Raw genomic sequence first — 22514 nt, 5'->3', positions numbered from 1 at the left:
TGCAAAGAAACAAAAGACGTTCTGTAGGATGGGCTGGGGTTTGCCTGCCCTTGTTCACTGGAGAGGGGAGAAAGGTAATGTAATCATAGAATCATAGAATGGTTTGGATTGGAAGGCACCTCAAAGCCCATCCAGTTCCAATCCCATTGACATGGGCAGGGACACCTCCCACTGGATCAGAGGCTCCAAGCCCCATCCAGCCTGGCTTTGAACATCTCCAGGGATGGGGCAGCCACATCAAACCACACTGAACACTATCAGGGAAAGGAAAAAAGTCCCAAGTAGCTCAAAATCTCCTGGCTCTTTCTGAGCAAGAACCCCTTATAGAAAGGGCATCAGGCATAAAGATCTAAACTGGAGAGGCAACAAGAACTGCAGTGGCTGTCTCTGCTACTACCTCCTCTGCATCTGAAGCTCCCCCAGAGCTGAGCTTCCCAACACAACTCAATAAACACGAGTATTTGTATGGATTTTCCCTCTCAACGTACATCTACTGCACTGGTATCTCCTAGCTTCAGGCTATCAGACAATCAGGAGTGGAACAAAAGACAATCAACACAGGGTATGAAACTGCTGCTCCCATCCACTGCTATAAGCCTGCATCTTAGGAGCAACTTGGCTCAGTGGGGTCACAAAAGGAATAGCAACTGAAAACCAAAGACCATCATTCCTGTAGCCTTTCTGTCAACCCAATCTGCTGATGAAACTCAGCTTCCCCAGTTCTGCCTTGTGCACCGAACGCTTCTTAGTACACAACTTCTTGCCTCCAGAAACACACTTTGAGCATTCCTATGTCCTCTTTTTTTCCCTAATCCTGCAGATGTGAACCGGCCCCAGGAACAGATACCCTCTTAGTCAAAAAGCATGAAGGAAAACATCCCTGAGGCACAAAACTATGGTAACCAGAAGCAGCTAATTCCATTGAAGGCTTCACTAAATAGAAAGTGCAGTTCCAGTGATGCAAAACAAGCTTTATTAATGCATCGCTTGTGCCTGCATCTCTCCTTTCAGTCATATTTGCATGGCAACTGATCCAAGACCATTGTTTTATTCCAGCCCTTCAGCTGTAAGGTCCTTAGTGCATATGTTGTGACTCTATAGGTAACACAGTGCATGTGTCAGCCTGGATATTTCTCAAGGAACTGGCCCTTAAAAGACATATCAGAATTAAAAACTCTCCATGGCTGTCAAATGGAAAAGATGCCTGAAAGCATCTATTCTTCGTGGATAAAGGCATTTGTGCTGGTCTTTGCCTACACATTTGCAATTCCTTCCCAATTAAGTCTTAATAAATTCTCAAAATCATAGAAAGGTTTGGGTTGGAAGGGACCTCAAAGCCCATCCAGTTCCACCCCTGCCATGGGCAGGGACACCTCCCACTGGATCAGGGGCTCCAAGCCCCATCCAACCTGGCCTTGAACCCCTCCAGGGCTGGGGCAGCCACCACTGCTCTGGGCAACCTGGGCCAGGGCCTCCCCACCCTCACAGCAAAACATTTCTGCCTAAGATGTCATCTCAATCTCTCCTCTTCCAGCTGAAAACCATTCCCCCTCATCCCGTCCCTGCACTCCCTGATCAAGAACTCCTCTCCAGCAAGGGAAACGCTAGTGTAGGATTATATTGGTGTTAAAGCCAAGGGTACCCAGCAGCCCCAGCAAGCTGCCACCACCACTTCGGGGAACAGTTTCCTTTCTAGGGCTGCACACAAAATCCCTGGTAAAGGGGAAGGCGATCAGGGCGGTGATGCTCCGAGCTGATCCCGTGCCACAGCAGCAGCGATGCTGTTACACAAACAGCCAGCACTGACCTACTTGCCCAGGATCACTCAAGGTAACCGCTTTCACAAGGAGCCTGTGCCCAGATACCCTCTCCCAGCCCATTTAGCCGGCGGGACTGGGGAAAAACAAGCTGATGGAAGTATGCTGGGATGGTAAGTACCGGATTATTAATATTCTAGACAAGTACTTCAATACCGAAATGGGGATTTCTGCTGCTTTTTATTGCCTTGACAGCAAGAGAGCCCTGCGAGAGAATGCACAAAATAAAGCAGAACAGCTCTCAGAGGAAGGGGTTTGCAGGGCTGTAAGTCAACTTAATAATTCTAAATTGTTTACTGCAAATACATTCAACTGTAGGCTAAACACAGCACGTTTTTCATGACATCCAAGCCCTAAATGTTATGTTAGCCAGCAGCCTTGTATGTGAAGGTACTTTGGGTGAACAGAAAAGCACAAATGAACCTGACAACCCATTTTATTCAGAGGAAAGGGGCAGAAGATATTTAGATAATCCCAACACAACACAAAAAACTAAGCTCTAGTCTGGGATACAAATGAGAGAGATGAACAGCAAATTCAACTTTTTCTTTTAAGCTTCTCCCATATCTTTACAAAACAAGGCACCCTGGAAATGTAGAACAAGGGGAAAAAAAAGAAGATTCCTAGGCACCTAGAGATTTTTTACAACACACTAAATAAGCTGTTATAGCTTACAGCAAGGTTGTTCTGCTGTAAAGCCTGTCGTGTAATTCCCTGGCAGCAAATTAGAGCCCTATTAGAGAGTGTTTATGGTGATTTTTCAAGGGGAGGAGAAGGGAGAGGGAAAAGAAAGGAAGCAGAAACAAACCCCAGAAGTACTTACATCCACGGAACACTCAAAGATGGTGTCATCCAGCAAGACAACTTTGCAGTACATGTTTCTGTTTCTTTTTACTGCTTTCTGGGCAGCTTTCAAATCCTTCTCTGCTTTGGTCTCTGGAGTCTCTTGTTTTGGCTCTGGCTTGGCGCACTCTTCCTTCGCTTCCTCTCCTTCCTTGCCCCCAAGGTCTTTGCTCTCGGGCTCCTGGTCGTCCCTTCTCTCCTCCTGTGCAGGCTGAAACCCCCACATCACCCAAATCACAATTTAGATGTGTGAAGCAACAAAGCCATTGCATGAAATAAGCATTGCAGAGGGGAACTACAAGGCTCGGGTCTCACCTCCAATTCGGTACCTGAGTTAAATGTGTGACCTGGGACCTGGAGCAGCACCTGGGTGAGCAAGGTTAATCTTTCATAGAATGGTTTGGGTTGGAAGCGACCTTAAAGATCATCCAGTTCCAACTCCCATTCCATGGGCAGGGACACCTTCAAGTCATTCTCAAGCCTTTTTTTAATAAAGGATGTCATAAAAAAGGGTTAATTAGAGAAAACAGGGCAGACAAATGCAAATCTTCATGGTCTTAATGAGAACACCTTTTGGACTCATAAGTCCTTCTGCTCCTTGGACAGACACCCCGTACAGCCACTGCTGCCATGGGTTCCACTCCAGTGCACTGGCCCTCAGGACGGTAGCAGTGGCATTAAAAGAAGGGGTCAGTGCTGAGATTTCCCGGCCATCTGAGCTGAGCGAGCAGCTCTCTGCCACGAAAAAGGGAAGGCAGCCTTCATACCACTCTCTTTAGCCTACTGAAGCACTTTGCGAGCCAGTTTAATTCACTGAAATAGCAGAAAGAGATGCAGTTTGGGGGCAGGAGGAGGAAGGAAGCTGCGTTTTTTTTTCCACTGCCATTTCAGGAGGTCAAATGAGTTCACGGTGGGCTCCGACAGCGCTGGAAGTGGCTGGATGCAGCAGGAGCACACAGCTGCAGCAGAGCAAGAGCAAAACCCTGTCTTTTCAGCCCATCGCGTCTCATGAAATCACACCCAGGCACAACTGCACCGAGGTATTTAAAAACTAAATAATGTTCACAAGCTGCTGACTTCTGTTCCAGAAGGGCCAGGACAATCGGGAGCAGGGAATCAGTCAAAGCTTGTAATGCCCGTCGGTCAGCATTTATCAAACAGGCAGCACCTCGTAAATGCTTTCACGGCAGAAATATCTGCCGAGTGTCACAGTTCAAAAAGCCACTGACATGGGTCTAAAAGAAGAACTAAAAAAAGCCGCAAATGCTTCATCTGAAACAAACAGCTCACGGTGAAGGAAGGCTGTGTGCTCACTCACTTAGAATCACAGAATGATTTGGGTTGGAAGGGACCTCCAAGCCCATCCAGTCCCACCCCTGCCGTGGGCAGGGACACCTCCCACTGGATCAGGGGCTCCAAGCCCCATCCAACCTGGCCTTGAACCCCTCCAGGGATGGGGCAGCCACATCAAACCACATTGAATGTGGTTCTTTCCTTCTATCAAGAAGGGAAATAAGTCCTGAGTAGCTCAAAGGTTGCTCAAAGCCTCGCATGCGCTCAGAAACAGTAAATTAAAGTTAAACAAAGAAAGGAATCACGCATTTGCTCTTGAAGACACAATTTCTGTGCTGAAATTGTACGAAAATTTCAGCTGCCCCTCCTTCTGCTAATCCCAGCCCTCACAGAAACAAAACATGAGTGGAGATCATCCTGTATTTTTCATATGCTCACAAATTTGGGGAATGAAAGAAGAAGGTGCTGCCTACCTCCTTGTCGACAACTTTGTATTTTTGAGGAGGTGGATTTACGATTACTGCCTACGGTCGGCAACACTCTAACTTGTAATGTAGCGCAGAGTCTGCAGCATGTAACACCTCTCCAGAGCCCATTCAAAACCAAAGGTAGCAGGGTAAGTAATCCAAATCTTACCAGGAATGTGCTCTGACTCCAGGAATTCACCCATCCTGGCCTGGCTGTCAGAAATCCCCATCTTAGGAGAAGGGGCTCTCACCTTTCTCTAACTCCGTGCAGCTGCAATAATGCAAGGAGGGCATCTGATAACCCTAAACCAATAACCAGCTGCAGCCTTGTGAAGGTCTCCTTGTAGTCATCTCTGCCTCAGTTTCTACCACGCTTTAAAACCTTTAAAATTTCACCTGACAAATGACCCTGGCTGCGAAGAGCACACATCAGACAGACACCAGGACCGGGCTCAGCCCACGTGCTGCACAGCAGTCCCTGTCTACATGATGCACAAGCAGAAAATATTTGTGTTTGGCAGGCTCAGCACCAGCCTGGACTGCACAGATGACCAAGTCCTGAAACACCACACTCGTGCTCTTTGAAGTTGAAGAAATCCCTTCCCAAATCTACACCCTTTTGCAATCTCCACTGTGTTCTGCACACAGCAAGGACACCCCTACGAGCAACTGCTCTGTCGTGAATTATGAATTTGAACCCTAGCTCTGGTATGACTTCCCATGCCTCAGCAGAGTCAGCATGGGGGCATTTTAAGCTATGCTGTGAATTTTAAGTTGTGCTGTGAGCACTACTTCAGGAGCAGGTACTTTGCAGGACAGTCTGATACAGGAACGCAAGAGTGGGAACTACGCGCTGTGACACAGGGACCTGACAAGAGCCTTTGTAGCATCCTATGAGTTTTTCTGATCAAATGTAGCATCCTAGGACATAAAGATTTTATAGTTTTGGCTAAAAAGTCACATTTTCAAGAACAGAAGGGAGCACTCCACAGAGCAGGGTGTTTACCTGTGTTTCCGCACTGCTTAAGGAATGGAGATCTAATGATGGATCGGTTTTGAGCTCAGGCTCAGGAGCTGCAATTGGGGCTTTCACCAAGATATCTTCATCAGGGCTGGCTCCTAACCCCAGGTCTTTCTGGTTACCTCCAGCCTCTTTAGGAGTATCAGTTTCTTTTTCCTCTTCGGACACCTGAGACTTGGGCCTCCTGAGAAAGGATGAGAAGAGGCGAGAGAGACCCCGGCCCTCGGAGGTGCGGCGCTCTTTCTTGCTCTGCTCCTCGTGCGTGGGGGTATCACCGTTGGAGGCCTTCTGCTTCTGCCCCACTGCGGGCTGTTCCTCTGATGTCTGCTGAGCCCCTTCCTCTAGGGAAGCCTCCTGCTTTTGTGTTTCAGCAGCTCCTTCCTCCTCCTTGGCTTGCTGCTGCTCCGAGCCGTCAGCGTCTGCCGCTAGACTCTTCTCTGTTGTCATGATGATGCTGTAAAAGAGGTGCAAAAGTCTCAGTTACGAGATTTCCAATATTTAAGTCTGCATTAAGCTACTCAAACCAAGCCACGAGCACAGTCACACCACATTCCCCACTCACACCACATAAAGATCAAACAAATCATTCATTTTGCTAAGGTTTGCTTTGACAGAAATATCTTTATCAATGTTTGCCCGTGCAACTCCCACCACTTGGACAATGTTGACTCTAAATACCCTGGCACCAGGTCTGCAGACTCACAAGGGCAACTGATTAAGAAATGGAAACAAGATTAGGGAAAGGGGAGGAGATGGCAGAGGGTTTTGCTCTGCAGGGCTGTCATAGAATCATAAAATCACCAGGTTGGAAGAGACCCACTGGATCATCGAGTCCAACCATTCCTATCAAACACTAAACCATGTCCCTCGATGTCCTCAGGCCCTCTCTTCCTCCAAGTCCCTGTTCCCCTCTGGCACTCCTGGATGTGGGAGCAGAGCAGATGAGGTCACACACATGACCAGGAAACCTTCTTCCTATCATTCCAAACTCAAAACCCCAGATGGTCCACGATGGTGTGTGGTCTTACAACATCCTTCTCCACCAGAGCACTGGAAGGAGGAATCTGCTGCTTGAGAGAAAACTCAGACAGCAAGCAAGAGTCAAAACCTGCATGGCCACAAATTTTAACAGCTTCTCACTTCTAAACGTCTCTGAAAGAGGTCACAGATCCTCATCACGGACAGAAAAGGGGGACAGAACGACACCGCTGCTCTGCTCAGGGCAGTGCTGATCTGCTACGTTGACCTCCACTGGACAGGTCCAGCGGAGCCAAGCAGGCTCCAGGTTTTATGAGATCTTTGCATCGCACACTAGAAAGATGCAAAACGAAAAGGCTTCCAACCGATCCCCACAACAGCGAGCAGATTTCTTCAGAGCCTGTGCTATTAAGCTGATGCAATGTTTATTTCAACTTTAGCCTGGGCTGTTGACACAAAAAGATGGAAATCACATGAGAAGAATATCTATTTAAGGTATAAAGAGGACCCAAAATAATCATGCTTTAGAGAGGATAGAACTAATCTTTGTGCGTTGCATCACATGTATCTGCAGCAATAAATTGCCACTGCTTACACAGAGCAAATAGCATATAATCCAATACGCCCTCCAATCCGCCCAGCCCAAGCCTCAGCAAACAAACATTTGCTCAAAATACATCCTTAAAATTGAGAAACGGTTCAAGACGTCACCCTCCTACATGTTATTGCTTTTAACAACTTTAACTCATCCTGCCTGCCGAAATAACTAAGGTGCTTGAAAGACAAAAGTCCTCCTTGCTTTCCAACATGCTCTTCCCCTGCGTTTAATGACAAAGCTCAATATTATTCTTAAAGCTGTGGTTAAACAAAGCAGCATCAGAGACCTTAACTGAATTTGTTTCTTCAGCGAAGCGATTTTTCTGAGTTTACAAGGTTTGTTTTGGTTTGGGTTCTGGTTTTGGAGGTTTTTTTTGTTGCAAGGGGGGCTTCTGGAAAAGCAGGGATGGTAACTCCCGGGGTCTGTGCTCCCAGCAGAGTGATTCGGAGCGGTGTCCCACTTGGGACAGGCTCTCTGAACTCTCTGGAACCTCTTCACTGGAGCAAGCTCCACCAGCGAGCTTTGGGGATGAGCTATTAGCAGACGCCAGGTTTACAGCCTCACACCTTACACACCACCAGCTGTTCAGGGAGCAGCTCCGGGTTCCTCCAGACCCACCAGAGAGATTGAGCTCCCTGCAACACCAGCTTCCAATCTTCTCTGAGAGAACAGGCATCCAAGCCTACAGCAGCCACAGGCACCTGATGCACCAGGGACGTCACAAGGCAAAGATGCTGCCAAAATCCAGATGTGACAAGGCTCCAAGCTAGATGGAGATGCAAATGTGGAGAAAATCACGCTGCATCAGCCCTTCCCCTCCAGTACTTTACACGGGAGAAGACAGGATGGCTTGGCATGGCCCAAGCAAGGCAATGAGAGCACCTGAAGTTAATTTAAGATGAAGATGACGATCATAACAAACTATTTTAACGAAGATGATCTGGGGGCTGGAGCACCTCCCATATGAGGACAAGCTGTGAGAGTTGGGGTTATTCAGGGAAGGCTCTGGGGAGACCTTAGAGCAGCTTCCAGGGCTGAAAGGGGCTTCAGGAAAGCTGGGGAGGGGCTCTGGATCAGCGAGTGCAGGGATGGGAAGAGGGGGAATGGCTTTCAGCTGAAAGAGGGGAGACTGAGAAGAGATATCAGGAAGAAGCATTTTGCTGTGAGGGTGGGGAGGCCCTGGCCCAGGTTGCCCAGAGCAGTGGTGGCTGCCCCATCCCTGGAGGGGTTCAAGGCCAGGTTGGATGGGGCTTGGAGCCCCTGATCCAGTGGGAGGTGTCCCTGCCCATGGCAGGGGTGGAACTGGATGGGCTTTCAAGTCCCTTCCAACCCAAACCGTTCCACGATTCTATGATTCTAATTCTCGAAGATGCTGCCGAGTTGGACATTACGTCTCCTCACTTCCTCAGAAGTCTTGCAGGAGTTTGTTTTTGTAAGATTATCACAGAACAGGCTTATCATGCCCCACGTCTACAATGCAGGACAGAGTCCCAGGGCAAAGCTCCTGATGCCCTGACAAACAGAGAGCAGGATGGACGCATTGCAAGACCATCCCACCCACCACAGACACACAACAACAGTGAGCTCCCTTTCGCAGCAGCTGCCAGAGCAGCCTGCTTTGTAGTTGCTTCCCACTGTGTTTGTTTTGAATAAATACATTTGTAGGAATCATTATCAAAACACACATTGCAAGCACGCTGCTCTTGGAAATTAAAAGAATGGAGGCTCTTGAGATTGACAACTGCAGGGAGGGCACAGCTGAGGAGCAGCTCTTATCAGCACCGTAAACAAGACAGACAGTCCACAAACAAATATTTCCTCTGGACACAGTTTTCTCTCTTTAAATACCAGCAGTTCTGGAACAAGAAATGTTTACTTGTTTGGATTTCAAAGCCGCAGCCGTGGAATTTTCCCGGTGGGAAGGTGGGTCTTGCTGGAGATGAGCAAACGTCTCCATGTCTTTCCTCCATCCCCTGGGAACCAGATCCTCTCAGCAGGGCTGGAGATGTGGAGATGGGCACGTACCAGCCTTTCCCTTCCCAATAAACACTGCACAGCAGCAGCCAGCACGGATAACTCACGGGATGCAGGAGCACATCTTGCTGCAAGACCCGAACGTGCTCGGGGTCTGCGTGGGCTCCCAGCTGGTTCCCTCCCTTTGAAGTTTGATGTTTCGAAATGGTTTCCTAAGCTCTTCACCGTTTGCGAGCAAGCAACAAGAAATGCATTAGTTAAAAAACAAAGCATCTTTGCTGCCTGGAGCTGTTTGCTCAGTAATGTTTTGTTTCTGACCCAGTCCACAGCAGAGCCGACATGAGGAGCAATGCTTTCACCCTGCTGCTTTTCATCTTATCTGGAGAAAGCATTGCCCATAGCCAAACTACAAGGAGGATTTTATCCCACAAGACAATTCTGCAGGGTCTGCAGGTGCCTCAAGAGCTCCTGGACACTAGAGGAAGGTGTCCTGCTCTCGCAGGAGCTCCCAAGGAGGGCTGCTCACCTCCTGCTCCAAGCTGGAAATGCTGGGTTGGAGGGGGGGTAGGTTGTGGTAAAGGGTGAGGGTTTGATGCCAGACAGCCTGTAAAAGGCACGCTCTTCCCAAGTCTGGAGGAGAGAAGGCGTTTAATGCTACGGAAATAAGCAAATCACAGCAAAACTTAGACACGATCCCACACAGAGATTGCTGAGCGAAAATCTCATTAGAGAAGAGTTCAAGTATGTATTTATATTTAAGCATTTGTAAGTTTAAGAATGTCCTACTCCAGACAAGAAGACTTAAGCAACAGAAAGCGATCTGATGGGTCACTGGGCACCGGCAGAGGCTGCCCAGGGAGGGGGTTGAGTCACCTTCCCTAGAGGGGTTTAAGGGGTGGGTGGAAGAGGTGCTGAGGGACATGGGTTAGTGATTGATGGGAATGGTTGGACTCAATGATCCAGTGAGTCTTTTCTAACCTGGTGATTCTATGAAAAGGTAATTAAACACACCCAGAGCAGCCTATGGGCACCCCTGAGGACAACACACGGCAGGCTGACCTCCCAACCGACAGCCTCCCACCTCGCCTGCACCACACCAGGCCCCAGAAAAGGACTCGGACCTCCTGGTGTCCATGGCACGACCAGCAACATCAGTGCTTCAAGGATCATAGAATCATGGAATGGTTTGGGTTGGAAGAGACCTCAAAGCCCATCCAGTTCCACCCACTACCATGGGCAGGGACACCTGGATCAGGGGCTCCAAGCCCCATCCAACCTGGCCTTGAACACCTCCAGGGATGGGGCAGCCACAGCTTTCCTGGGCAACCTGGGCCAGGGCCTCCCTACACTCCCAGGAAAACATTTCTTCCTGAGATCTCATCCCAATCTCTCCTATTTCAGCTGAAAACCATTCCCCCTCATCCTATTCCTGCCCTCTCTGATGAAGAGATACTCCCCAGCTTTCCTTTAGGTCTCCTACTGATGAAGGTATCAGTAACTCTGAATGCTAAATGTCAAAGCAAACTGCTAGAAAGGCACTTACAACCCCGCTGTCCCTGGCAGCAAACCCTCAGCCACCCAGATATCCCCCTCACCCCGTCTGAAGGCTCATCTCCCTTTTTCTACCCAGGGACGCGGCTGCAGGAATCACACATCATCTCTGCAGGCTTGTTGTCACCTGTACACTCACCCTGCTTTTCTACATCAAAACCCTTTAAACAACATAGATTTGAGGCTCAAAGGAGTATAACGGCTCATTGCTAACATCCATGGTTTGATCCAATGTTAATTCATATCTGGCAAGCAGAGGACAGCAAAACTCGGTTTCAACCTCACACCCCTCCCCATGCTCTGCTCTTGTAGATGTCGAAAGAAAACCATCCTTCAAGTCAAATCATTCCCCTTTTCCAGCACACACTCATCCCGATTTATCTAAAACAGAGATTTTAGAGTAGCCCAACAGATTCCATCAGCTCCCTTTCAAGAAAGCCTTCAAACCTTGAGGATGCCAAACTACTCACTCTCAGTGCCCACGCTCCCAGGACGTTGTCATTAAGTGACAGCGTGTTAGTTCTCTGGAAATAACGATGCTGTTTGTCTGGGTTGTTTTGTGACAATTTACAGAAGCTCAAAGAAACTCTGATATTTAGATACACATCTATCACTGTCTACTACCCGTCAGCGTGCTCCAGTCTCCCTTATTTAGACAAACAAATAAGCACAGTGACAGTAAAATCTAACTTACCCCTGCTTCCAAGCCCATAAAAAAGGTTTATGGCTCATGCTATGACTTACTTCATTCCAAATGTTTCAGTCTTTCAGAGAAAGAAGAAAAAGGTCACTCCACCGAGAAGGTTCATTTCTTAGAAGCACAAAATGTTTTGCAGTGATACCCAATGCCAGATTACGGCAACGATGCTGCTGAACAAACTGTCTTGACCTTCCTACCCAAAGCTGCGCGGCTTTGCTAGACCCTGTTGCTGCAACAAGAGCTGGAGACGGTGAGGAAGAGAGAAATTTCTGCTGAAAACAGGCAAAAATCAAATAGTTTCAGCAACAGTGTGGTTTCTTTTTTAAAAATGCATTCCTTCCCATTTCATAATGTGTGTGAAAAGCACACGACTCACTAGGGAAACTGCACAGAACACTGCTCTGAAATGGATGGCATAGGCTGAAAAGTTGGATTTTCAAGACCTGCTGCAACCAAGCTGCGTCTGGGAGAGGAGGAAACTGCAGCCACCACCAGCAGGACTCACCCTGCATGTGCTTGAGTAACATATCCTATATGTGATTTTTACTGCAGTTAGAAAAACATAGCAGAGAGCTGGTTGGGGGGGGATTTAAATAAAAGAAGAAATTAAAATGTAATTAAAGAAGCCTCTCGGTAAGTACTTCTAGAAATTCAAACATGCTGTAAAGCACCGGAACCTATAAAAATTTATTTAACGTATTTTATTAGAGGAATAGGTAGCATTGGCATTCTATAACCACTGCTAGAATTAATCTGCATCACCTTTTTGTGCCAAGACTTTGGCCCATAGAATCATGGAATGGCTTGGGTTGGAAGGGACACAGACAGACATAGAGGGGTCATAGAATCACAGGTTGGAAGAGACCCACCGGATCATCGAGTCCAACCATTCCCATCAATCACTAACCCATGTCCCTCAGCACCTCATCCACCCGTCCCTTAAACCCCTCCAGGGAAGGTGACTCAACCACCTCCCTGGAAAGCCTGTTCCAGTGCCCAATGACCCTTTCTGTGAAAATTTTTTTCCTAATGTTAAACCTTAAAGCCCATCTAGTTCCAACCCACTGCCACGGTTTCTTCAACTCCCACCTTTGCCATCAGGCACAATGGGACAGTGCTGAATCTCAAACCGGTGCTCCTGGACAGCCCTTGGATTTCAGGGTAACACACCACAACACTTTCCCTTGCCACACTTAATTCTGCTGATCCAAACACCACTCCACGTGCTGCTCAATGGACAAGAGCACAGAATCATAGAACCATGGAATCATAGAATCATAGAATAACCAGGTTGGAAGAGACCCACTGGATCATCGAGAATGGTTTGGGTTGGATGGGATCATAAAACCCTTCCAGTTCCAGCCCATTGCCATAGGCAGAGACATCTCCCACTGGAACACGTTGCTCAAAACCTCATCCAACCTGGCCTTGAACACCTGCAGGGATGGGGCATCCTGAACAAAAGTGATGCTGCCACTCAGCTGGCAAAGCTGCTTTACCCGAGGGTAACAGGAGCCTCAGCGAACGGGGGGGTAAAAATAAACCACACAACACAACACAGATGGCACATTACAACCGCCAGAATTTAATTCTCACTAGACCAGCCCTCGTAATCTACTGTGTGTCGGCAGCACCGTGCCCCTCTTTCATCTTCTGGTATCGTACAGCTTTCCTATTTAAATGAGGGCAAAAAATAGTAGCTCACCATCTGCTGAAAGCAAATCATTTATGTCAGATTGAAGACTGGGCTTATAAAATGACCTGACTAAATGGAGCAGTAAGTGCGTTACAACCGAAGGGAGCTGGGAGCTCCTCCCCTGTATCCTCCGAAATTCTTCTGGATGCTAAAGAATTCCTTACGCAGGGATGCACAGGCTTTGCTCATTAGTAAAGCGCTGAAATTTAAATGAAAATGTACGCTTGTTGTTGGAGCCTTGTCTGCAGCAATGGGTTTGGAAAGGCTGCCCGCACGGGACCTGTTAAGAAACCTCACTTGAACTTGGAGCAGTTGGACCCAGAACGAAGCCATGGGGAAGGTGCATGCACCAGGCTGCCAGCAAAGTAAAGACTATCCCTCCTCCCGCTGCAATGCAGAAGCAGAGCAGCAGTTTGCTAAAAGGACTAAAAAGCACATCAGTTTAATATAAGCGCTGTTCCCTATCCCCATGAGCAGCAGGAGTGAATCTTGGGGCTCCTCTCCCTGCTTCGACGGAGGTCACAGCAGAAACAACATTCCACATTGGATGCACAGCGCTCGCTCAAGCTCTCCCTCTGCAGAAACAAGTCCCCAAACCACCAGAATGCACCAAACCCTGGAGGAAACGGTGAGCTCAGCCTTGCAGGCAGCAGTTGCACCCAAGCCCTCCCTTGCAGAAGGAGCCGGATCTGCAAACGCCACAGAGGAAAGGAGGGACCCCAAGCATCCCCTACCCACCCTGCAGGCAGAGAGCATCCCCAGGGACTGCTCCATCCACCACAACCTGTAGAGGTAGGAGCACGGGTAGCCCAGCACACACAAAATGAGGTTTAACAGGGCCAAATGCCGGGTCCTGCACTTGGGGCACAACAACCCTGAGCAGCTCCAGACTAGGAGAAGTCTGGCTGGAAAGCTGCCTGGAGGAGAAGGACCTGGGGGTGTTGGTTGACAGCGAATGAACATGAGCCATCAGTGGCCCAGGTGGCTAAGAAGGCCAATGGCATCTTGGCTTGGATCAGAAACGGCGTGGCCAGCAGGTCCAGGGAGGTTCTTCTCCCTCTGGACTCGGCACTGGTGAGACCGCTCCTCGAATCCTGGGGTCAGTTCTGGGCCCCTCACCACAAGAAGGATGTTGAGGCTCTGGAGCGAGTCCAGAGAAGAGCAACGAAGCTGGGGAAGGGGCTGTAGAACAAGAGGAGCGTCTGAGAGAGCTGGGGGTGTTTAGCCTGGAGAAGAGGAGGCTGAGGGGAGACCTCATTGCTCTCTCCAACTCCCTGAAAGGAGGTTGTGGAGAGGAGGGAGCTGGGCTCTTCTCCCAAGGGACAGGGGACAGGACGAGAGGGAATGGCCTCAAGCTCCACCAGGGGAGGTTCAGGCTGAACATTAGGAAAAAATTTTTCACAGAAAGGGTCATTGGGCAGTGACAGAGGCTGCCCAGGGAGGGGGTTGAGTCACCTTCCCTGGAGGGGTTCAAGGGACGGGTGGACAAGACGCTGAGAGACATGGTTTAGTGATTGATGGGAATGGTTGGACTTGATGATCCAATGGGTCTTTTCCAACCTGGTGATTCTACGAGTCTATGATTCTATGACGCTATGAAATGAAGCAGGAGCCAAAAATCTGTGCACATAACGTGAATACGCAGCCTGCACGCCTACAAGAGCACCACGAGCAAACACTTCATCAGAAGCGACCAAAGCCAAGGACGCGCAGGCTTCATCCCAGCAGGTCACTCCATCCCAAGCACTGCTGACTGCCCTGAAGGAACACCAAGGGCGGCTGTGAGAACAAAACAGAGGTGGTAACACCAGTGCTGCAAGTGAGAACAGCCTCCTTCCGCCAGCAGCACACTGCTCTCTAACACAACGGTTAAACAGAAATAAGCAATAGATCTCAATCAGCTGAACAGGAGGATTTCTTCCATGCATTATTCATAAGGGTTTTTTTTTTTTTCCCCTTGCCTGAACACAGATGTGTTTACTCACACTGTGCCTCATTTACACTCAAGGTTTAACATAACAGGGCTCATTTTCCCTCCTTACAGTTTCTCAAGAACAGGGGTAAAGCGCTTTTTGCTTTTGTCGTCTTCTCATTTGCTGTTTCCAAACCAAAGCTATAATTAGAACCCAAGAGGGACCTGTGTGCTCCTTTGATAAAGAGCTGCCTGCTGGATAAATACCACCCGCGCACACACAGGCACCTGCCAAGTATGCGCCGCAGCACGAGAGCCAGAGGGATGTTTGATGCTAAAAGCTCTGAACGGGCTTCACAGACTCATAGAATGGGTTGGGTTGGAGGGGACCTCAAAGCCCATCCAGTTCCAACCCCCCTGCCATGGGCAGGGACACCTCCCACTGGACCAGGGGGAAAAAGAGCCCCATCCAACCTGGTCTTGAACTCCTTGAACGCCAGGTGCTGATGGCTTCGGTTCACACGCATGGGCTGTTCCTCTGCTGGGGGCATCACATCCCTCAGCCTTGAACGACCCAGGCCCACCACAGCCACAGCCACAGTTCTGGAGATGGACTAGGACGGCTGCAAAAGCTTCAACACGCCCAGGATGAGTGAGTCAGTGAGCAGGGAGTTTTGTAAAGCAGAGTTTCACTGAGTGGGTACGTACCACCACAGGTATCGTGCTCACAGCATCAGCCTGTGCTTGTGCCTTTGTTTCGGGAAGCTGCCACCCTTTGGTATATTCCCATTTCTGAAATCTCCTCTTCTTCCAAGGCTCAGCATCACGTGCACCAACATCAGAACAGGGAAGGAGGAGGAATCTGCTCCCACTGCAAACCTCGAGCTGCACGCTACTGGTATCACAGAAAGAACCCAACCTTGAACTGTGTGGAAACTCACACAACCATTCGGCTTGCCTTTAGAAATCACCAAGAACTAATTAAAGTACCCTAACAAACTCAGATGAGCCTGCAGAGCCACAAGCCTTCTCTGAGCTGGCTGCAGCTCCACAAGGCACACAGCAAGGGGCAAGGCAAACCGGGATGCAGAGCCCAGCCAGCTGCTGGGCTTGCCTCGAGATGGGACAGTGCAGGATCTCCTGTTGGCAGCAGGGAGACGCCTGCTCCACAAAGCTCCTCTCTTTTTTTCTCCTTTTTTTTCTTTTAAATAGTGCAGGTGATGAGTTAATTCAAACTCTGCACCGTTCCCAGAAAAACACCCCATGGGGCAATCCCACTGTGCATCTCTGGGCTCCTGCCTGGACCCATGGACAAGCAGGTAAACACTCAGGCTGTTCAAAGCCTGGGTGCAAGCACGTTCTCAGCTAGACCTGGTCCATGGGTAAATTAACAGGCAGGACTGCAGCACAGTCATCCAGATGTTTTCCCAAATACCCAAACCCAAGAGGCAGATGCTGTTGCACTGGGACAACTCAAGTGCCAGCAAGGCCCTCGAAGGACGCTGCTATGATGAATGCAGCGCCGTGTGTTACAGAGAGTTACACACCTTCCGACACCTCCTCCACAAGGTTGGTTTCCTTCCCATCTTCCCTGCCGTGCCCAGTGAGCCCAGATACTCCCCTTCCCCAGCCTTCCCCTGTGGCCCTTGTGGTGGCTTCACTACCTGGAAGGCAAAGGAGAAGGTTGTTCCTAGACAACCACAGCTGGCATTGCAAAACTTCCCAAAGGCAAGATGTTCCCCCGCAGCCTCGCAGGGATTGGCACCCGCACCGCATGCGATGCCCTCCTGAAGTCAAAGAAGCTGTGGAAGATCATACTGAGACATCCTCACTGGCAGTCCCCATCCCACCACAAAGCAGTCCTCCTCTTGGCAAGGCTAGGGAGAAGCCCGTGCCGAGCACAGCGTTCTCACGTTTCCATTACCCAACATTCAGTGTCACAGACATGGCACAGCATCGCCCGCTTTGCATGCAAAAGCTTCTCAACGACACCTGAAGGTCCTGCCGTGTCCAGCATCGCACGTGAACATCCTCCTTCTACACAACAGGATCCCACGCCAAGAGGCAGTGATGGACACCAAGACAGTGGTGGGACACCAGGACACCATGGGGTGACATGGCAGGGTTGGGCTTATTATTGCACTCAATGACCTTAAAGTCTTTTCATAGAATCATAGAATCACCAGGTTGGAAAAGACCCATTGAGTCCAACCATTCCCATCAATCACTAACCCATGTCCCTCAGCACCTCGTCCATCCGTCCCTTAAACCCCTCCAGAGAAGGTGACTCAACCCCCTCCCTGGGCAGCCTCTGCCAGGGCCCAATGATCCTTTCCGTGAAAAATTTTTTCCTAACGTCCAGCCTGACCCTCCCCTGGTGGAGCTTGAGGCCATTCCCTCTCGTCCTGTCCCCTGTCACTCGGGAGAAGAGCCCAGCTCCCTCCTCTCCACAACCTCCTTTCAGGTTTCATCCAACCTAAACAATTCTGTGACTGCAACCTCCCCAGGGCTGCATCCCAGCACAGGGTGCAGGATGGAAATCTTCCCATCCCCATCAGGAACAGAAACCAAGCGGGAAGGAGAGCGAAGCAGCGATTAAATACAACCTGTGCTAAGCAGCCAATTAAAACACGAATAAGAGAACGGCTCAGCCCTGCCACCCTCCCAGAGCTGCTCCTTACGGTACCGACCCAGCTGCACCAACACCACCCTGCCCGGGACTCTGCCTCCCAGCCCTTTCCACCAGCCCGTTTTTGCGAGCCAGCAGTGAAGTCAGGCAGCTTTAGTTTTTAATCCCCTTAATTAGGGGTGTGCAGCAGTCTTCATTCCTTAATTACATCCATTGACACATCTGATGCAACACATTTACAAACAACCGTTTTCGCTGGAGATGGCTTTGAATCAAAATTGCCGTCTTTCCCACACCGGCTGCGCCGCATCGCTGATGGGGAGAAGACACGACCCGGCTTTTCGGATGCTTTAACAAGACACACTCACACACAGCTCGGAAATGCGATTTTCATTAAATTATCACCTGTTTCTTTGGCAGGATTTAAGCGCGGGGTGACAACAGCCATGAGAAACTACTGGCAGCCTGCCTGAAGCAGCAGAGCGGGAGCGCAGCTACTAAAGGTCTGCAGCAAAAAAGTCAGTGTTGCAGGCAATATTGACTCACGGGACAGAGGGAGGATATTTTGAAGCCTAACCTGGCTATTTTTGCACATTGCTTTCCAGTAGCTCAGTTCAAGGCAGACAGGGCACACTTCATTTCAGTTGCTCAGCTGTCAGGAATCCCTTTGATCCACTGGGAGAGCAAATACCCAGCGATCACTTTATTACCACCACTTCTGCTGCCGAACCAAAGTAATTACGCAGACACCTTCTGCCTGCCCACAGAGCCATTAGAGTGTTATCCCGCTGTGTGCTTGTGTTCACTCTTCCCTTGAATCCCAAACTCCCATCCTAATGCACTAACAGCTCACTAGGACACAGCAGCTGAGCTCCAGCGTGCAGCCCGTCCTATCAGTTCTCGTTCCTATCAGGAAGTAGTAAAGCAGGATATGAAATATCATCTTGGAGGGAAAGAGAGAGCACTGATTTAAAAAATGGGAAAGAAGATAAAACAGCACTGCGATGTTTTTTCCACTGCTGGAGAGCCAAGCAAGCATCCTTGCTGGTCCCCGCAGCAACCCCTGCTCAGCTCTGCATCAAGTTGCAGTCATTTGCATGGAGGAAACATGCACAAATGTTGTTTTCTTCAAACTACAGGAAGGAAGAGGGAGCTGAGTTCACCCTCGGTACCTGCAGGGAGGGTACACTCACTTTACAGCAGCTGTTTGCTTATATTTTCGGTTGCCGCCTTCCTTTCTGCACACGATGGGTTGGTCTGGGAAGGGCTTTGTGGGTTTTGACTTCACTGAACAAACATGAGCGCTGCCGGGTCTGAGCAGTCCTTGAGAGGTGCCTTTTATCTCTTCAAGCCTCATCTCTACCACCCAGCACCACCCAGGATGGTGCAGTATTAGTGCCGAGTCTCATACTGGGGCTCCTGGACAGTCTTTAGATTTCCAAGTAACAAACCACAGCACCTTCCTCTCCAGCCACGCTTAATTCTGCTGATCCTAACGTGGCTCCAACCAGCAGTCCATACGCTACTCAACGGACAAGATCATAGAATGCTAGAACAGTTTGGGTTGGAAGGGGCCTCAAAGCCCATCCAGTCCCACCCCTGCCATGGGCAGGGACACCTCCCACTGGATCAGGGGCTCCAAGCCTCATCCAACCTGGCCCTGAACCCCTCCAGGGATGGAGCAGCTACGGCTCCCCTGGGCAACCTCAGACAAAACATTTCCTTTAGCAGGAATAAAACGGATGCAGAAAACAGAAAGAGTCTGGTTTATGTGTCTCCTTGTTAAAATTAATCACAGTTGATGCTATTGCTGCATTCGGGATAAGCTACAGCCCTTGTGTACACATTTCAGCATCCCATTGATACTTAATTTACAAGTTAGGTCTTGGAATAATCCTTACTACATTCAGAGTGTGTGCATGTGTGTGCATGCACACACCCCCAACAATACAGAGGCGGTATGAATAACCGCATGTTTTTTTGGAGAAGCTCTGCTTATTTTTCCCCTTTTTCTATTTAAATCCCAGTTGTGCAATTGCCTCCTGCGCAGCCAAAGCCTCACCGAGCCCAATGCTGCTTCATCCAGCTGAAAGCTCCGCAGACTCATGGGGACTCAGCGTGGTTTGGGTATTTACCAAGCATCAAAAACACCAGAAAATTAAGAATAAACCTTATCATCCTGGGTATTTCGGACTGAAGATCTACTGGTCTCACCCAGCACCCAGTACCGAAAGCCAAATGCTAAAATTATGCTGCAAAAGGGCTACGAGTGCCACAGTCGCAATACCAGACAAGTGAGCTCCTCTTTTCACTGTGCTGCTGACAGCAGGAGCCACACAATAATATCGCTGAAATCCACATTCATACGGCACAAGGGAATAAAATGCCACGCAAATCCTCTTTTCTGCAAGCTCTGTTGATAGCATTGTTCAGGGTAAAACTGCCATGAGAGGACCCTTCAAATGCAGCCAGGGTGAAAGAGTGGAGAGAGCAAAAAGCATCGGTGAGCTCATCCAGCTCCCTGGCCAGGCGGCTTATGCCAAACTGGCTCCGTACTTCTCCGATAAACACGTTCTTAAGCCACCCTCTCCGCATCCCCTTCGGGTTCGGTGTGGTAAACTGGAGGTAAATGGTTCCCTGCCACCCTGGGCACAACAACCCTGTGCAGTGCTACAGACTAGGAGAAGTCTAGGAAAGCTGCCTGGAGGAGAAGGACCTGGGGGTGTTGGTTGACAGCGACTGAACATGAGCCAGCAGGGGCCCAGGTGGCCGAGAAGGCCAGTGGCATCTTGGCTTGGATCAGAAACGGCGTGGCCAGCAGGGCCAGGGAGGTTCTTCCCCCTCTGGACTCGGCACTGGGGAGACCGCTCCTCGAATCCTGTGTTCAGTTCTGGGCCCCTCACCACAAGAAGGATGTTGAGGCTCTGGAGCGAGTCCAGAGAAGAGCAACGAAGCTGGGGAAGGGGCTGGAGAACAAGAGGAGCAGCTGAGAGAGCTGGGGGTGTTTAGCCTGGAGAAGAGGAGGCTGAGGGGAGACCTCATTGCTCTCTGCAACTCCCTGAAAGGAGGTTGTGGAGAGGAGGGAGCTGGGCTCTTCTCCCAAGGGACAGGGGACAGGACGAGAGGGAATGGCTTCAAGCTCCACCAGGGAAGGTTTAGGCTGGACATCAGGAAAAAATTTTTCACAGAAAGGGTCATTGGGCACTGGCAGAGGCTGCCCAGGGAGGGGGTTGAGTCCCCTTCCCAGGAGGGGTTCAAGGGACGGGTGGACGAGGTGCTGAGGGACATGGGTTAGTGATTGATGGGAATGGTTGGACTCAGTGATCCGGTGGGTCTCTTCCAACCTGGTGATTCTATGATTCTATAAGACACAAATAATGAAGATGCAAACAAGGTGTGCCCAGGGTTCAGCTCGCTCCTCCTCGCTGACAGAAGCTGTCAGCAGAGCAGTGTGGAAAACTAGAGCAGAGCAAAGCCACACCAGCCCACACCAGCTCCAGAAAGCTGCTTGGGTTTGCAGCCCTGGCAAAAAGTGCGGTTTGAGAGTAAAAATGGAAGAAAATACAGACGCAAACACAACAAGCTGGTCTCTGTTCAGGATGCTGGCGTGCACACACACAGCAGCCTGAGCTCGTTGCAGCTCCCCAGTTGCAAAAACAGCCTAGAAGTGGATTGCAACTCCACATTGAGAACATTTCATTATCTAATTCCCAAGTGAGGGAGATGCTTAAGAAACATGTCTTACCATGCAGTGTCCCCTCCTCAGCAGCCAGGAAGGAGGAGAGGATCATGCCCCTGCTCTGCCACTGTGTGTTTCAGTTTTGGTGGCTTCATTTTGAAGCACACGCGCACTCAGCACTGACCTTGCTCACGGATGCTCACATTGCCGCGTGAATTTGCTGTTTCCCAGGCATTTCACCTGCTGACATGACTGCAAGCCTGTTTGTTTTATTTAACCATGCTCCTGCTCTTAAGCTACCATCCAATTACTGCTCCCAATTACTCGGTTCTCAAGAGCTGGCATTAATTACAGAGTTCCCTGTGCACGAGGTTGCTGCCGGCTGTGCTGGGAGTTGGAGACCCTACTTCAATCCTGCTGGCATCCAGCACCAGTCTCTCCTTGGGGAAAAGCCCCCTAATCAGGGGAGTTGGATTGGATGATCTCCAGAGGTCCCTTCCAACCCCTGCCACTCTGGGATTCTGGAAATAGAGATTCCCAGCCTGGGTGATGGACCAGGAACCCCGAGCAAGAAGAGGAGGTTTGGTGAAACTGCAGATGAGCAGAAGGTGACCGGAGCCTCAAGTCCCAGATCTCAGCAGCCTCTGCCAGCCCTTCGGATCCCCAGAGCATCTGCAGCACTAAATGTTTTCTTCTTTGTGATTCATCGAGATGCAGCACCCGTTGGTGACGGGGCAAACACCCCCATCAGCAGCCAGCACTGTATAAACCCACATGAGTTGCAAGTACCTTAAGCTGATCAACCAAAAAAGGAGAATGGAGACCTCAGACTATGGGAGAAATGCCTGAAAACCACCTCCCTCAAACACGGGTGACTCTAAACCACGAATTGAGTCCATTTAGGTGTTAACATGGACTGGGGAGGCGAGACCCAAATCACCTCCCTGATGCAGAGTCCGGGACAAGGGAGCAGAGCACGAGCCTTAGGAAACAGCCCAGAAGCCTGTATGAACACATTGGCATCTGCAGAGAGGAGTGCAAGAAGTTCTTTTGCAACTGAGATTGCTCAGATTTAATAAGCACCCAGACAAACCTTCTGTCGGGTTTTGAGACAGATCCCGTAAACTTTGGTCTCTTTTTTTTTTTGCTGTTCTACAAATAGACGCCAATTGCACAAAGGCCTGAGGCAGTGCTGCTCATTTAACAGCTACAAGCCAGAGGGAAATACATTCCTATAATAATCATCTACTCATTTTTTAATTGAATATTAATTTTTTTTCCCCAAAATGTGAGTTCCTCTTTGTGTGGTGCAGTGCCCTTTCAATGTATTTGATGAACAGCACTGTGAAACACCTT

General features: G+C 49.6%; 1 protein-coding gene across 26 annotated transcripts in view; it reads right to left on the bottom strand.

Moving 5' to 3' along the window:
• EPB41 (erythrocyte membrane protein band 4.1) overlaps positions 1–22514 on the bottom strand; it is a 109376-nt gene that overhangs the window by 49767 nt on the left and 37095 nt on the right. For 25 of the 26 annotated variants that reach the window (XM_069875425.1, XM_069875437.1, XM_069875422.1 and 22 more), the window contains 2 exons: positions 5427–5895; positions 2641–2871 (listed from right to left, as the gene is read on the bottom strand). In XM_069875425.1, the coding sequence (XP_069731526.1) occupies positions 2641–2871; positions 5427–5888 (693 nt within the window). In that variant the 5' untranslated portion in view covers positions 5889–5895. Of the gene's footprint in view, positions 1–2640; positions 2872–5426; positions 5896–22514 lie in introns of those variants that run through there. The other variant, XM_069875438.1, reaches the window with a different exon arrangement.

Source organism: Phaenicophaeus curvirostris, chromosome 23, assembly GCF_032191515.1.
Source record: "Phaenicophaeus curvirostris isolate KB17595 chromosome 23, BPBGC_Pcur_1.0, whole genome shotgun sequence".
NCBI lineage: Eukaryota > Metazoa > Chordata > Aves > Cuculiformes > Cuculidae > Phaenicophaeus > Phaenicophaeus curvirostris.
This window is presented reverse-complemented; position numbering and strand designations above follow the sequence as displayed.